This window comes from Lagopus leucura, unplaced genomic scaffold (genome assembly GCF_019238085.1).
Source record: "Lagopus leucura isolate 7727_CA_CO unplaced genomic scaffold, USGS_WTPT01 Super-Scaffold_100157, whole genome shotgun sequence".
NCBI lineage: Eukaryota > Metazoa > Chordata > Aves > Galliformes > Phasianidae > Lagopus > Lagopus leucura.
Genome location: NW_024962334.1, coordinates 48801186 through 48818053, shown reverse-complemented (window position 1 = coordinate 48818053; position 16868 = coordinate 48801186). Strand labels below are relative to the sequence as shown.

At 42.3% G+C, this 16868-nt stretch overlaps 1 protein-coding gene across 31 annotated transcripts in view; it reads right to left on the bottom strand.

The window, feature by feature from the left end:
• OBSCN (obscurin, cytoskeletal calmodulin and titin-interacting RhoGEF) overlaps positions 1–16868 on the bottom strand; it is a 176423-nt gene that overhangs the window by 102658 nt on the left and 56897 nt on the right. For 29 of the 31 annotated variants that reach the window (XM_042888385.1, XM_042888386.1, XM_042888391.1 and 26 more), the window contains 14 exons: positions 16325–16478; positions 14122–14283; positions 13424–13528; positions 12457–12723; positions 11607–11876; positions 10656–10922; positions 9786–10052; positions 8135–8401; positions 7411–7680; positions 6507–6773; positions 5620–5886; positions 4498–4770; positions 2753–3019; positions 180–446 (listed from right to left, as the gene is read on the bottom strand). In XM_042888385.1, coding sequence (XP_042744319.1) covers positions 180–446; positions 2753–3019; positions 4498–4770; positions 5620–5886; positions 6507–6773; positions 7411–7680; positions 8135–8401; positions 9786–10052; positions 10656–10922; positions 11607–11876; positions 12457–12723; positions 13424–13528; positions 14122–14283; positions 16325–16478 — 3370 coding nt within the window. The remainder of the gene's footprint in view (positions 1–179; positions 447–2752; positions 3020–4497; positions 4771–5619; positions 5887–6506; positions 6774–7410; positions 7681–8134; positions 8402–9785; positions 10053–10655; positions 10923–11606; positions 11877–12456; positions 12724–13423; positions 13529–14121; positions 14284–16324; positions 16479–16868) is intronic. The other 2 variants (XM_042888389.1, XM_042888393.1) reach the window with 2 other exon arrangements.

Below are 16868 nucleotides of genomic sequence, written 5' to 3'. Positions count from 1 at the left end.
TTTCTGCTCAGCAGGAAGAGACATTTAAAATCCCAGGTGAAAGACATGAAATTACATGAAAAATATGTACAACTGCTTCCAAGTATGCTACATTGCCATTACATTTTAATCATGAGACTGTAGATGATTGCTCTGCAGAGCAGTGCAAGGAGTGCTGCAGTGCACCCAGCACTGCTTACCTTGTACTTTCACCTGAGCAGTGGTCTTCAGTTCCCCAGCAGTACAGGTGTAGTCCCCAGCATCTATGGATGTCACATCCCGAATGATGAGCTCTGCCACAGTACCATGCTGTTTAAATTCATATTTCTCACTGGCATACAGAACAGTGCCTTCTTTCATCCATTTCACTGGGGTATCGGGTTTGCTGAGCTCACAAGTCAGTTTGATTTCTTTTCCTTCTTTAGCTTCTTGGTTTTGAAGCTCTTGCTTGAAGAGAACTGGCATTTCTGAAAAGGGACATTGCACACATTCAAGCTTGCAGATCACTGTTACCATTTTGTTTCATTATTTTTAATGGTTATTATTTAGATAGAAAACCTCTGGAATGAAAATGCACTCTGCAACAGCGAAAAGTATCTGAGACCATATGTTGTGTTTTTTTTCCTTTTAATCACTATTTGCAGTGCTAAAATGCAATTGCTTTTATTATTAACAACAGCAGCAGATGCTTCCAATACTATTAATGGCACCAACTGTGTGCAACTGGTCTCAGTATACTTGGAGCAGTGGCAAAAATCAAACCTTCCAGATCTTTACCAGTTTCCTAACGCTTGGTTCTTGGAATTTTCCACTCCCATCCCCTCAGAAGTAAACACCAGAACGGTTTAATGTAATGCCAGGGCACAGGCATAGAGCAATGCCCTGCTCCAGCTCTCCTTGGCTTTCTGAGGAGGCAGCCAAATCCACAGAGCAATGCACAGAGCATACAAAGCAACCAAAGCCAGTTCCACAGGTACAACTTAGACGTGTCTTGGTGACATCAGGTTTGGGAGACACTGAACTAGATTGCAGATCTGTGGTCAGAGCCTGCAACTGGTACCATAAATATCACCTGGTACATCACACAGAGGACACAAAGAAATGACAGAGCACCTTTGCTCGTGACCAACAGCATTAATTTTTTGCCATAAGAAACCACAACAGATTTTTATCAGACACGAATGCAGACTTAAAAACAGCACCAAAGAAACGCAGAACACAAAAGGGCTCCTATGGAGGCTCCTGTGGAAGCTCTATCACAGCCTGGGATTCAAGACTTCAAGGTGAGCTGCAGTAGAAATAGCATTTACTGGGGAAAAGGGGAAGGAAAAAAATGTCTAAGTGTTTTCCTTTCAGATAATTAAAAAAATATATAATATACAACAATCCCCCAACAACAAAACCAACCCCTTCCTCAGATTATACTGCCTGGGGCCCCATCCAGCCTGGCCTTCAGCACCTTGTCTTTGTGTGTACTGGTATTGGAAAAGTATTGTAGTGCTATGGAAAGTTACAGCAATTGGGAAATCCTCCTTACATCAAGTTCTTCTCTTTCCTTACACTGCAGACCTCAGCCTTGATGTGGTTTCTTCGTGCTCAGCAAATGCTGTGAGCAGCTTCCCTCCCTCTTCATGCTCAGAGGTTCAGGTTAATTCTTTCAACGAGCCAAAGACTTCTTGCTCTTGCTGGCTTCTTTTAGGGGAAGGTTTACAGCACGAGCAGCAGTGACTCTGGTTTTGGCCCAGCTCAGTCCCAGTGCTTACCTCACATACTTCCCTAATGCGCTCTGTGAAGTACACTAAAATCTCTTATCTCTAAGAAGAGAATATTTATTTCAGCTCAAACACCACCTTTCAGTGATTGACTTCTCCCTGACCACATTCTTTGGAACAAGTGCTTTTGGATGCACTGCTCTCAATAAATTCAGCTGCCTCAAGCAATTCCTTAGACAAACGTGGGTGTGTGAGCTCCCTCCTTGGACAGAGATAGCACTGGAAAGAGCTTCAGAAGGTGATCCTTTCTCTGCATTATCTTTTAGGCTGGCTGAATCTGAAGCACGAGTCTCATGGGGAGCAGCTGAACTGGGGTGGTTCAGTCTGGAGAAGAGGAGGCTCAGGGGAAACCTTATTGCTGTCTACAGTTCCCTGAAAGGAGGCCCTAGTGAGGTGGGAGTTGGCCTCTTTTCCCATGTAATGGCAATAGGACAAGTGGAATGGCCTCAAGTTGTGCCAGGACAGGTTCAGGTTGGGTATTAGGAAAAACACCTCCTAAAGAGTGGTCAGGTGCTGGAATGGGCCGCCCAGGGAGGCAGTGAAATCAGTATCACTAGAGGTGTTCAAGAACAGTGGAGATGTGACACTGAGGGACCTGGTCAGGGGGAAATACCAGTGGGAGGTGGACGGTTGGACTAGATGATCTTAGAGGTCTTTTCCAACCTTAATGATTCTATGATCTTCTACAGAGATTGCCACCATTCTCTCATGACCCATCCTCTCCTGACAGCTCTAGGGAGCCGATACTTTCACAGAGATAAAGTTGGATAAAATGAAGGATTTTCTGTTTCATTTTTCTGTTTTGTTGTCCCGTTTCACATTCTGCCACCTCTCTGGATGCTATCCTGGGTGATTCAACTAGAACCTTTCCTGCACTGAGCTGCAAAGACACGAGGCTCCTTTTTGGTGTAGTTTCACATTTTCATCAGTTCTACGCATTGTTCTGAACTTGGTGATGGATGACAAAGTAGAACCCAAACCATTACTCCAGATGTTCTTACCCTTGACAGTAATAACCGCACTACTTTTAGCTGCTCCAGCCTCACACTCATATCTGCCACTGTCTCTTTCTTCTGCCCCATATATGACCAGCTTGGCTTCAAATCCCGACCGACTGATGTTGTACTTAGAAGAATTCCTAAGGCTCTTCCCGTCTTTGCACCACTTTACAGGGCTGTCTGATTTGGAGGTTTCACAGTGAAGAATCACATCCTGTCCCTCAGTGACTTCAGTGTCAACCAGCTCCTTTGTGAAGATGCAGGGCTTTTCTAGAATCACATAAAAACGGTCTGAGATTTTCACAAGAGGTGCAGATGTTCAAATCACAAGTAACCTGTGAGGATCATGTCCAAGATTACTTGCATTAAAACCACAGGTTAGCAAGGAATAATTTGGGCTACAAAGCCCTCAGGAGGGCATTAATCATGCCATAAAATCTGGTTTAATGATATCTGGGAGAAACTGGAAAAAAAATGCTGTAAAACATGAGATCTCTCACATCTCATTGAACTTCAACAAGATGGAGGCATAACTTTCCTAAACACTTCTCCACGTGTCCTTTTTAGCCTGGGCCTTCCAATGGAATGCAGAAGGCTAATTCTTGATGAAGCAAGGTGCCATTCAGATTTCTCAGCCAGTCATATAAAGGAGGGCTCACCTCATCATATGATTCTATGATTCATCATTACAAGGCCATCTAAGAAGTAGGCAGATATCCTAGACTGGTCATGTAGGGTATCTCTATCATTAATGGAAGACAACAAACAGCTCCAAGGATGGGGCATTCATTTCCAAAACATGTTTTTAGGATAGAGGACTTGAAATGCTCTCTGGAAGTATATTACAGCTCCTAGAATCAGCCTAAGCTAGCTACTAAAAGCTAAACTGACCAACACAGGTCTTACACCTCATAACTTCTGGCTTTTTAATACATAAAAACTCAGTAAATTGGGAAATCAAAAGCTGTTCTCCTCCGCAATACAGCATCATGTATTGGTTTTACCAAAACAAGTCAACCCTTTGCAAATAGATCTTTCATTTCACTTTAAAAATATCTATTTGCACTTTTGTAGAAAGGTAAAAATTGCCAACTGGGGCAAATTTTTTGAATTTTAAAAGAAATTTCCTTGCAAGAAACAGGAGGATTCTGAAAAGAATGAGAATACGATCTGACACAGAGCCTGTATGGTGTACATCTCTGGGTAGTAAGAAATATTTATATTTCCACTAGGAAAAAACACTTCTCTAAACTTACACCCTTAGGGCGTCTGGCATTTGTCTTATTCCTTCCCTACAAAAGTAGGCTAGCACTGTAGTTTTTGCCTAGTTTAACTTCTCAGGAGAAAATCTTGTCAACCATGAATAGCAGAGGACATGTGCAGTGTTGCCCCTCAAACAATGAAAATTAAATTTAAGACATTTGTTGCTCTTTTTTCTTTTTTTTTCGATGAGCTAATCAATTTCTTTTCACTTACCATTGCAGTGGTGCCCTATGAGCTTAGCAATATCCAGTGCATCATTGTTATAATATAACATTCCCATCTAAGGCCCAATAAACATATTGACAGATCTCCAGTATTGCAAGAAACTGATTTCCCAGTCCAGGTTTTGTTATATAGGTAACAATACACTTAGATATACAAATGATGGGGCCAAATTTATAGCATTTTTTTTCACCTATCCACATTATCCCATAGTTATTTCTAAGCATTCTCTTCTCTCCTGCAGTTTTTAATGCTTGAATTACCTTTAACAACCAAACTGGCAGATGTTTTCTTATCACCAGCTTCAAATGTAATGAGCCCCGAGTCCTTCAGAGAGAGTTTTTTCAAGGTTAGCAGGTGATATCCGCCAGGCTGAGACTGGATGTCATTAAGTTCATTGGTATGGAGTGGGGTTTTATCCAAAAACCATTGCACTTTGCTATACTCTACAGGAGAGATTCTGCATTTGAACATGGCAGATTCTCCTTCTAACACAGTGACATCTTCCAGGTCTTCTGTTATTAGCACTTTCTGGCCTGAAATGAACACAGATACATCAATTACTGGAATCTTCCATTCCCGACATGAAAACCATTGTGGAAACATCCAAGATTTTCCACGTATTTCAAGAAAGACACACAGTCACGATACAGAAGACTGAAACACAATTCCCCTGCTACTGAACACAAAAAAACTATTCACAAAAAGATAATATGCACAAGACACACACCAAAATAGGATGAAGACACCTTCAGGGTACCAGAACACGTACAGCAGGACAAGTAGCTGGCACAAGGCAAATCCACTATTATGATCTTTCTCCTAATGGAACTAACTGGAATGCAGCATCAGGGAATTTTTGTTCTTTTATCTTGAACTTTATGATGGAGAACTATTTTGAACTCAGAAAGAACAGAGATAGAAACTTCACACTGATTTCAGGGTCACCAGCCTCAACTTACGTCAGCATTTTTGTTTTTAAATGATACATAATGTTCTCAAAGTATAAATGCTCCAAATCGACCAATTGCTCTACACGTCAGGCTCCATGTTGCTAAATCTTCATCCATGCCCTGTGCAATGTATGTGTAATGAGTCTGAGCCAAAAATGAGTGAATGTGCTGCCCAGGTGCTGAGAAATAGATCTGCATGTGCATGCATGGCAGTACATCAACATGTGCACACACAAGCACCCAACAGCACTGCTCTACTTGGTACAGTTCCCTCCTTTCCCATGCAGTTTGCTCTGTGCACGGCCTGTGAACTCCTATTCAGGCCAGAAAGCTGCAGCCCCAAAGATCTGCCATAAATGTACAAATTCTACCAAGAATGAAGAATTGGTAATGGAGAAACAGGATGCACAGTCACATGGCTCTCACGCATACCTTGTACAACCAGCTTGGCTCTGGACTGGGCATCACCAATGTCACAGGTGTAGGTGTCACTGTCACTTTTCTCCAGATTTTTTATGGTCAGCTGCAGGTCTCGTCCTTTCTGTGTCATCTCGTATTTCCTGCCAGGCCTGAGCTCAGCTATGCCTTTCCTCCATATCACAGAGGATGCAGCTTTCTCGCTCTGGCATATAAAAACTGCAGTTCCACTTTCTTCAATTTTCAGATCTGAAAGTTCCTTGATAAAGTAGTTAGGCTTTTCTGGAAGGAAAAAAAAAAAAAAGGAGGGATGAAGGTGTAGGACAAAGAGGTTTGTTACCCCAACAAGTCCCAAGCATACAGAGGGATCTTGAATCTCCTTTGCCCTCACTTATAGAACCACATCATATAGAGATGGAAAGAGTCAAAGAAGATCATTGAGTCTGCCCACCAACATGGGGTGCACATTTCCAGAAGATATTGGGAAAGTTTAATAACATCATACATGTGCTGGTGGGATCTCATCTGGCAACTGTGTAAAGTTTTGATTACCCATATTCAATAAAGACTAATTCAGATTGCCATCTTTGCTTGGCTCATTAAGTAACATCCAAGATCATAGAATCATAGAATGGCCTGGGTTGAGAAGGACCTCAAAGTTTCAAGCCTCCCGCTACGTGCAGGGTCACCAACCACTAGACCAGGCTGCCCAGAGCCACATGACTGTGGGGATCATTCAGTTTCCAGATTATTTTAAATAAAAGACCCTAATCCATAATATCTTCAGAAAACTAATAATTGATCCCGCTTAAAAAAAGCAGAAGAGAAGAACATCTCCCATAGGTTGCAGATATTTACCTCGACTTCTCTTCATGCCATCCCTAGCGTGCTTTTCTACTCACCTTGCACAGTGACCCTGGCTTTTGTTTTAGAGTCCTCTGTCTCACAGGTGTACTCCCCACTGTCCTTGACAGTGGAGTCATGGATGACCAGGATGGCCTTCGTTCCCTCCTGCTGCAAGTCATACTTCTGGCTTTTTCGGATTGCTTTGCCATCCTTGTACCACCTGATGTTCACATTGGGTTTTGACAGCTCGCAGCTCAGGCTGATGTCCTGCCCTGCTGCTGCTGTCTTATCCTCCAGATGTTTCGTAACCTCAGTGGGTTTTTCTGAAAGAAAAAAAATGCATTTTGAGTAATATAGACTTAGGTAGGATGTCTCTCTGTAAATACATGCATCTATACTCTGGAGATAAGTTGGAGAGGCAGTTGCAATGGAGGCCATTCTACAGCCAGCAGTAATCTGCTAAATATGGGCAACGGAACTCAAGGCACCATTTGTTTTGTCTTAAATCTACCCAGCTGCAGATGATGAGCCATAACTGAAAAGTGCCTCTTTCTTCACTCCACTGATCACACTGGGAGCCCCAGATGATGCTCTCAAATGCACGTCCTAGATAGGAATTTTTTGTACAGCTATATGATGTGGAGGCCATCCCTTCAGCTTATACTTAGAGGATACTTGCTCCTACAGTTCCCTGAACAGATCGTCCCTGATTTATTGTTAATGGAACAAGCTCTGCAGTGAGATGCCCATTTCCACACTACCCCAGTGTCTTGGGCAGTTCTCGCATTTGTGTAAAAATGTTCCATCCTTTCACTTATTTTTAAGAGAAATTCTCAGTGCTTCAAGGTTCACGCAGAAGGCTGCTATTTACTGTAACCATATTATGAGTTAGCTCTCACAACAATCTTATCAGAGCACAGTTGAAGGAATCAGACCCCAGGATATGTCTGATCTCGTTACCTTTCACAGCCAGAGAGGCTTTGGAGGTTAGACCACGGGCAGTGAAAACGACTTCCCCAGCATCAGCAGGAATCACACTTTTGATACTGAGAGTATACTTCCGACCCACATTAGAAGCTTTAAATCTCCCACCACTTTCCACTCTGCTCCCATTCAGTGTCCAGTTGAAGTCATCAATGCTTTCATGGGACAAAATGCATTCAAAAGTACAGTCTTCTCCCTCCTGGATTTCAGTGTTCTTCAGCCGTTTGGTAATGCCAATGTTCAGCTCTGGAAGATAAGAGATTGGTTAATATGAGGTTTATATGGAGGAAAGGCATTTATGATTGACATGAGTAGTAGTACTGGTGTTTTAACCCAGGATTTGCAGGACATGGCTGCATTCCTTACTGATGTACTTGACTTGCAAAGAATTTCTCAGACATTTTCCACTCAGAATTACCAGAAAGCTATAGAAAAAGAGACATGTGAATCTCCTGGCTTTGCTCTGGAAGGACTATGTGGACAGCAGCTCACTCGGTGGAACAGAGTGCAGATGATTTTCATGGAAAAATGAGATACATTTACATCAAAAGCAATGGGAACTGTCCAGACATCACTGTGATAAATTGCAGTAACATTGTTTTATTGTAGGAACCACTAAGCCTCAAGGAGGAATAGCTGTAAGACATAGCGACCAACCTGAATGTGTTTTCAGCATCCCTTTACTGTCCACAGGACTTACCCTGAACGCCGACCTTTGACTTGGCAACATCAGTGCCAATATCACAGGTGTATAAACCTGCATCTGCCTTCTCGAGGTCGTGGATAAGGAGACATAGGGTCTTCCCAGACTGTACCAGTTCATATTTGTTGCCAGAAGTGAGCACAACACCGTCCTTTTTCCACACCGGTTTGACTTTCTCTTTGGAGACTTCACATTCCAGTTTAATCACACCTCGCTCCTCACCAAAAACATCATCCAAGGACTTCATGAAGACAGCAGGCTTCTCTGGAATTAAACAGGCAACACAGGACAACGCGATATTTAAGTTGAGACATTTCCAGTGGCTTTCAGATTTTTAAAGAGGGATAAATAAACCCTTACCAATACTGACAACACCAATGTAGAGCCTAAAGCAGTTTCATGTCTGACAACTGAATGAGTTTATGGAATTCTGAACTAATCACTTGAATACAGGAAACAGGAGAGGCAGCCTGCATTGCTGTGGGTGGGACTGATATCATGTGAAGTAATTGGGATGCAGCTCTTCTAAAGCTGGAGAGCTGGCACTGCCCTCTCATGAAGCAGAGCTCATGCAGCAGGCAGCATCTTTAAGAGGATATGCTGCTGAACACTTTTGATTTCCTGTTTTACTGACTCCTTTTATCTATCTTCTATTTCGCACATAAGATGTTTATACAGAGAAAAAAAATCCACCAAATATAAAAGAAAAGAGCAAGAGGAAATCTTTCAAACTCTGAGTGGACAGAGTAAAAGAGCTTAATTGCTGGAGAGAGCAGATTAGAATCACAGAATATTTAGAGTTGGAAGGGACCTTTAAAGGCTATCTAGTCCAACTCCCCTGCAATAAACAGGGACATCCACTGCTAGATCAGTTGCTTAGTCATACCAGGATGCAAAACACACACAGAATGATCTCCTCAATTTCCTACAACAATGTGGAAGATCTCAGACTGACTTTCAGACAGAATTTCTCAGAGTGTTTCCCACAGATGCATCCATTCTAGATCAACACAGATACATGATGAAGATAACTCAGGACAACAAATCCCTATGAGTTACCTGAGCATCCATGTACAGATGTGTTTCTAAAGAAATTTTTACCTTGTGCTTCAAGGAGTTCCAAGGAACTGATCAGATTCAGCGTGCAACTTACTATGGCCGAGGTGACATATGACAACTCATCAAATCTCTGCAATTAAGTTGTGTGACCAAATTTTAAAACATATTAAGAACAGCAGCAAACTGCATTCTTCGTGCTGAATCTGTACCACTCCAGAACAGATATACTGAAAGCTGTGTCCTACCGTTGGAGGTAAACACAAGCTCTGCTCCTTGCAGTCAGAAATCCTTAGAGATAGCAGTATGCTATCTCTGCATACTACTGAAGCAGTAAAAGAAATTGCTCTTGAAACTCTTATGTTAAGTAAAATGATGATAATGAGCTATGGAATATTTTGTCAGGACACCAAAACCATCCTCCTCTGTTGATATTCATCTGCTACAATGGAACCTTCCACTGGAAGAAAGCCCCTGACGACTTGTCACCCCGGAGAGGTGAGGTTTAGAAGCAGGATTGCTGCACAACGTAGCAAACTACAGCTCCTCAGCATCTCTTATTCACACCCAGGAGGGATGTGGTCAGACCCACCTATCACCTTCAGACGCGCGCTCTCTGACACCTTCTCTGACTTCATTGTCACCATGCCAGCATCCTCAGGCTTGACCTGCTTCATCGTCAGCGTGTAGCAATTGCCAACGTTCTTGATGTCATTGTAATTGTTGGTGTAAAGGAGGGTGCCGTTCAGGAACCATTCCACGTCCTCGTCATCATGGGACAGCTCACAGGAGAAGACAGCAGAGCTTTCTTCTTCAACTTCCACATCCTGCAGGTGTTTGGTTACTTCTACATTGCGGGCTGCGGGGAAACAAGGTGCACCTACGTTACTTACCATAAAACCAGTACTGTCATGCTGGGATGTGGTAGAATTGTTGCACTGGATGATCTTGTGGTCTTTAACCTTAATTTAACCTTAATTACTCTATGAATCTACGACTATTATGATTAACAAATGTACAACAGGTAAGAGCTGACACAGTGGTCAGTGGAAACGAAAACCACAGGCGTGCACCAAAAATCAGAGGCCTGTCACAGTTCAATCCACACACAAAAAAACCCCAACATTTTTACCTAGAATTATTGAAGAGTTTCAAAGGATTCAGTTCCTTGGACAAAATGGAAAACAATATGTCTCGAGAATTGAACTTATCTTTCTTTTCCTCGTAATCCCATCACCTTGTCCAGAAATTGCTCCTGTGTGTGCATAACCCACCTGAACGTAAATGTTGGATTTCAGTATGCTGTAACTTCTGCACACTGCATAATATAAACAGCTCAGTGAAGACTGTACATTCATAAAGTTAGCAGGAGAAAACTGTAAAAGTCAACCTCAAGAAAAGAAATCTTACATGAAATGTTAAGCCATAAGGACATGCAAGAGGCCATCCTCCCTGCTCATACCTTCAACTGTCAGTGTGGCCTCAGTCTCTGCAATTCCTGCCTTGCACTTGTACACACCAGCATCATCAGGCTTCAGCTTCAGAATCTTGAGCTCTGCTGAATGCTTATCCCTCTTGATCTTGTACTTGTCAGAGGGCTCGATGGGTGTGTGGCCCTTGAACCATTTCACAACCTTTGGAGAAGGCTTGAAGTCACAGGACAGGATGACAGAATGACGTTCCAAAGCTGTTTTATCCTCCAACTTCCTGGTGATCTGTATATGGTAATCTGCAAAGCAGGGTTGGAAGAGAAGAAAGGATGAGTGCAATTGGAAGAAGAGCAAAGTTTCTTGTATGCATTCCATTCAATTAATTTCTTGTGTGCTCATGTTCACAATGGTTCTGTGAAGATAAAATAAATGATTATCTGCAGGGAATGCTATTGATTATATTTCTATAAAATAATACTGTATATTATCTACCAAATGCACAGTCCAGTTCTTATTCTGTGCTTATTGAATTGCTCTCAGTTGAAGATTTTATTCAAGTAAGGGTGAGTTGAAACATAACAAGGACTTCAGGATGTGAACGGAGACTCTTACTCTGGGGACAACAGAAGATAAAAAGCCTGGAAGCTTTGTTCCAGATCAAATCAATGACGAACTGCATGAAATACATGTGCTACCAAACTTAAACTTGTCTTGTTCAGAAATACAGTAAATTTCACCTGATTTGACTTCTTCAGAAAGGCTAAGGAAAAAATCTTAGCTCTGTAGATCTGAATACATCACTCTTATTGAAACAGATCCCTTACTGAGACCCAGCTGTCCCATTTAGTGTCCAACAACTTTTAACTGGGAACGGAGCAGACACTCCAGGTGTACACACCATACTTCGAAGCCCCCAGAGAAGGAAGACTGTACATTAATTAATTCTTCATCCTCACGATGTAATCCAAGCTAGGACACGTTACCTCTGACAAGCAGATTGGCTGTGGATTTTGATTTGCCAATTGAGAACTGAATGGTGCCTGTCATGTCAGTGGTGGTTTTCAGTATGGTCAGTCGGTGGATGGTGCCCTCTTGCTGCATGATAATGTTTCTGCCAGGCTGTAGGACTTCTCCACGTAGACACCACTTGGGGGGTTTCACAGAAGGAATGGAAATCTCACATTCAAATTTGGCTTCCTCAGGCTCGGTCACATCCTCATCACACAGCTCCTTTACTATATTAATGGATTGCTCTTTAAGAAGGATGGAACGAGAGAAAGCAGAGATTTAGAAGGAATGAAAAAAGTCCTTACATTATCACCCTGTTCTCTCATGCCAGCATTACTGGACATGAACATTGCATCTATCAGCTAAAATGCCTTAAAACATGTTGTGAAGAAGTCAGACAATAAGACTTTGACACCCTGAAGAGAGCCCAGATCTTCTGATTCCCAGTCCAATATCCAAAGCAAACCATGACCTTCCCATCCCGATATCAAACTCTTGGCATTATAAAATGGAACAGAGGTTCAATGAAATGCAGATATTGGTAATTACTTTTGTTAACTATGGAAACTTATCTCTGAACAAGTTTTTCTCCTAGTAAAGGTCTCTGTAGCTCAAATTTAATGATTCTACTTGGGAGAAATTCATTTTCCAGGATGTTCTTGCCCTTATGAGAGGAAGAATATCAATGGACTTTGGGAAAGCAAAAAACTCTCTGAATTTAAATAATTGCTTAATTTGCACTGTGTTTTCAAAGTAAGTGACAATGGCTTTTGTATAAGTCTATCTGCATTCCATTTTTTTAAAAATTATTATTATTTTTTTTACCTTCAACAAAGAAATGAGCACTGCTTTTGTCATCGAAGGCATCACAAGTATATGTGTCCTCATCTTCATAGTCTGCATCGTTGATGATGAGTTTCCGATACACGCCATCGCTCACAATTTCATATTTGTCACTAGGATGGATTTCAACATCCTTTTTGTACCACTTCACTTCAGCATTGGCACGAGACACCTGGCACTCCAGGAATCCCCGATGCTTTTCAAGTGCAATCTTATCTCGCAGAGGTTTCACAATTTTCACAGGCAGCTCTAAAACAAACAAGCATGTGTGTATATGTATATATATATGTATGTGTATATGTATATATATACTAATCAGCACAGTTTCTGTGAAAGAGGCCAATAAAACTCAGTAGCAATGGTTCTTTTATGGATGGTTACTTGGATGGCGACACTCTGTTAAGCACTTGATCTAATGCACAGCAAATAAGGAGCTAATGAAAAGACTTGTTATCCCTATTTGACCACTTGGATGGCCAGATTTCAGAGATAAAGAGTAAATTATTCAGCACCGTACGGCCGTGCAGTGCCAAAGCCAGGGACTGAACTCAGCTTTCCTAAGCTCTTGAGTAGTGTGTTAATTCAAACATCTTCCTTTTCTTTCTCTATCACACTACTTAAGCTTAACATTACATATAAAAACAGACCTGTGCTCTTTTCAAACAAGAGAAAATGAAAAAGTCAACTCTGTGTTATCTCTCTCAACGTTCAAACACAAATCTGAAGTCAAAAGGTAGAAAATCAACCTGAGAAAATAAACTGTTTTACTTTGCAAAAGTAAATCCCAAACGACAAGGTGTATATTTCACAGGCAGAAAGGTAGGTAGGAGTTTTTATTTCTGCGAAAGGTCCAGGTGTTGTTTAACTCCCTTGGCATTAAAGCAAAGGATGCTAGCTGGTTTAAAACATGAGATAATTCAAGCAAAGTCATCATCAGAAGCATAATTACCTTTGACTGTAAGACGGGCACGAGATTCTGCCTTTTCTGCTACAAATTTGATTTCTGCTGCATCTTTGACTTGGACACGTGTGTAAGTCAGTGAGTAGGTCTTTCCTGAAGCAGAGAACACAGAGTCACTAAGGGTGAAAAACACCACTAAGATCATCTGCCAACCCACCCCACCAAACTGTGCTGGAGAGCAGACACACAACCACACATTGCTTTCTTGAGCATTGCCAGGGCTGAGCATCATCCATCCGGTTTCACACCACCACTGCCTGTTGTCATCTCAGTGAAGCCACACATTTCCCTACATCCACCTCCCCATCAAAGCGTAATCTAAACATGGCTTCTACAAGGACTGACCAAATGCGGCCGCCATCATCTGTGAAGTACTTGAGACAGAAGGATCCCACTCACTGCCAGACAAAAACTCCTTTCAGAGATGAACTGACTGCCCTGTTCACCCCCACTTTGGAAATAATTGCACTGATTTCCTACCTGCTCCTGGCAGCATGGGATGGTGGGATAGCATCGCATTTCCCACACTAAAGTTCCCACCACATCACTTGTTCCAGCCTAACTGCAATCCCAAAACAAAAGGGAAACTCCCTTCTGAGCCTTCTTACACTGATTTCAGATGTCCTTTCTGCTTGTTCTCCAACCCGCTCCTCACTCAGGAAAAAGATCCCCCCCTTACATCCTACCTTCTTGACGCATTCTAATGTTGTCGTCAGCCTTCAGCTTGTTGTCATCTTTGTACCACTGGGTTTGAACCTCATCGTGTGAAATCTCACAGACGAAAGATGCACTCTCATATTCATTCACTTCCACATCTTCCAGTGGTTTAACAATCTTGATATCTCGAGCTGTGAAACAGTAGAGATATATTTGTCAGGGTGTCTCCAGAACTGAGTGCACCATCTTTACCTTACAAATATTTGCATGGAAAATAAATGGCATTACATTTTATTCTAAACCACAATCCGTTCACGAGTCGTTTGTCTCTTCAACACAGTACATACATTATCACCCTTGAACTTAGAGACAGACTTAATAGCTACAATGGAGCATACTGCAAATAGTTTTAATGGAAGCCAGAATCTCATCTTTTCTAAAACATGTCCAGTCACATTAAGGATAGAAAAAGCATAAAATAGAATGGCTTAGCTTGGAAAGAACCTTTAAGGTCATCTAGTTCCAACCCCCCTGCTACAGGCAGGGACGCATCCCTCCAGACCGACTCTTCTTAGGGTCATGGCTGCTCTCAAGCCATTCTCCTCCTAGCCTGTACCTATGCTTGGGATTGCCCCAACCCAGGTGCAGGACCTTGCACTTGGCCATGTTGAACTTCATGAGGTTGCCATGGGTCCACCTCTCCAGCTTCCCAGGTCCCTCTGGGTAGCATTCCTTCCACCTAGCATGTCAACAGCACCACTCAGTGTGGCATCATCTGCAAACTTGTTGAGGGTGCCCTTGATCCCACTGTCCATGTTGCCTACAAAGATGTTAAATGACACTGCTCCCAACACCAGTCTCCACCTGGACATTGAGCAATTAACTGCAACTCTCCGAGCGTGACCATCCAGCCAATTCCTTATCATGCAACCTTATCCTTATCCATCAAATCTTTCTCCAATTTGGTGACCAGGATGTCATGCAATGCTTTGCAAGTCCAGGTAGATAACATCAGTTGCTCTTCCATTATTCACTCATGCTGTTACTCCACCATGAAAGGCCACCAAGTTTGTCAGAGATGACTTGACCTTGGTGAAGCTACATTGGTTACCACCAATCACCTCATCTTTATTTTCCAAACTATGTCAGACAGAACTCTCTTGTGTCACTATAAACCTTTTTTCATTCATATGCTTCTCTGCATGCTCCCAGTCTTTCCTTAACTCGCGTGCCCAGAACGTATGGAATCTCAGGCACAAGTCTTACCTAAAGGGTACCTTTGCTTCAAAATCTCTTGAACATGACACAATCCCTTTTAACTCTCCAGGTCTGCACTTATTTATGTCAGAACTGGACCATATTTCTGTGCTACTGCTTCCCTTTCCTCCTGAAGGGCTTGGATACAACTTGGATTAACCTCAGGAGCAAAGTTCCTGCATAAGCCAGCCAGCACCAAAACAGCAGCCCAACCTGGCTGCAGAGTGAGAGAAAATGAGAGTTCACCAAAGTAATGGAACAGGACAGATGTTCATGAAGAGACTGCTAACACTGAACCTAAATGGCCACATGAGGACAGCATCTAGTAAGAAATCAGAAAAAAGGATCCTTTCAGATGTTCCTTTGGAAGATGGCATCTAGCAGGGCATAGTAGACCTGCATGTTCAGTAACCAGTCTGATGTTTCAGAGCCTGGGGATGAATTACAACTGGGGTTTAACCAGTGCAATAAATGGAGGGAAAAATCTTTCTTGAGCATAAAGAAGAGAGGCAGTCAGCTATCATGGCATTCTCTTTAGCATTTACTACACTGGTTAAAAGTATGGCAACTCTTGAAATTGTACCCAGGGACTGTCCAAGTTTGTATTCGAGTACGTATGCAAGTCCTTCTTTGGCACTGGCAGAAGCTGAACCAAACCATGGGCATACCAGACACTGAATCCCTGATCTATGCCAGTCTGTCCAGCATTTGCTCATTTGCTGATCTGGAAATACTGTTTAAGTTCCAGAAATTATAAATCACTTCTAGTAGATGGAAAACTCAATTAGAGCTTCGTCCAAAAATATTCTTCTAAGGATAGAACAAGCACACAACAGTTCTGCCAGTATTCTCACTAAAAAGAGAAAGGCATCCAAAAATGACTAACCAAGAAATGCCCAAACTGCCCATAAAGCATTTCTTGCTGTAGAGCAAAATACCTCAATAGGATTTATCTACTCTTTCAGTTAAACATACCATGAACCTTCAGTGTAGCTGATGTCTTGTCTTCAGCTGCTTGGCACGTGTAGGTTCCCTGGTCTTCATATTCACACTTGTGGATAATGAGACTTCTCTTATTTCCCTGGGAAGTAATGCCCACTTTTTTACTTTGCTGGAGCTCCTTCCCATCCTAGAAGGGAAAATGCCAAGTCAGATCTCCAGTCCTTCCACCTCTGCACTGACCAAAAGGAGTCTTCAGCTCCTTGCTTAATACACCTGCCTCCCAAGACTTAATGGAACTGTGCTTACTGGAACATATGCTGCACAGTGCAATGTTTTCAACGTGTGGGGAGGGCTGTAGAACATATGTAAATTCTGGCTGACCTGTGACAGCTTAAAGCACTGCAGAGGATTGGCAACAAGCCCATTTGTACATTATCTTGAAGAAACGACATTATACCCACGTAAGGGAAGAATCAGCACAGCCCCACCAAGGTACACAAAGTGCCTGAGCAAATTCTCAGACTGTCAGGTGCAAAGAAAACTGAGGTTTTACCTTAAAACTCAGTTCACAACGGAG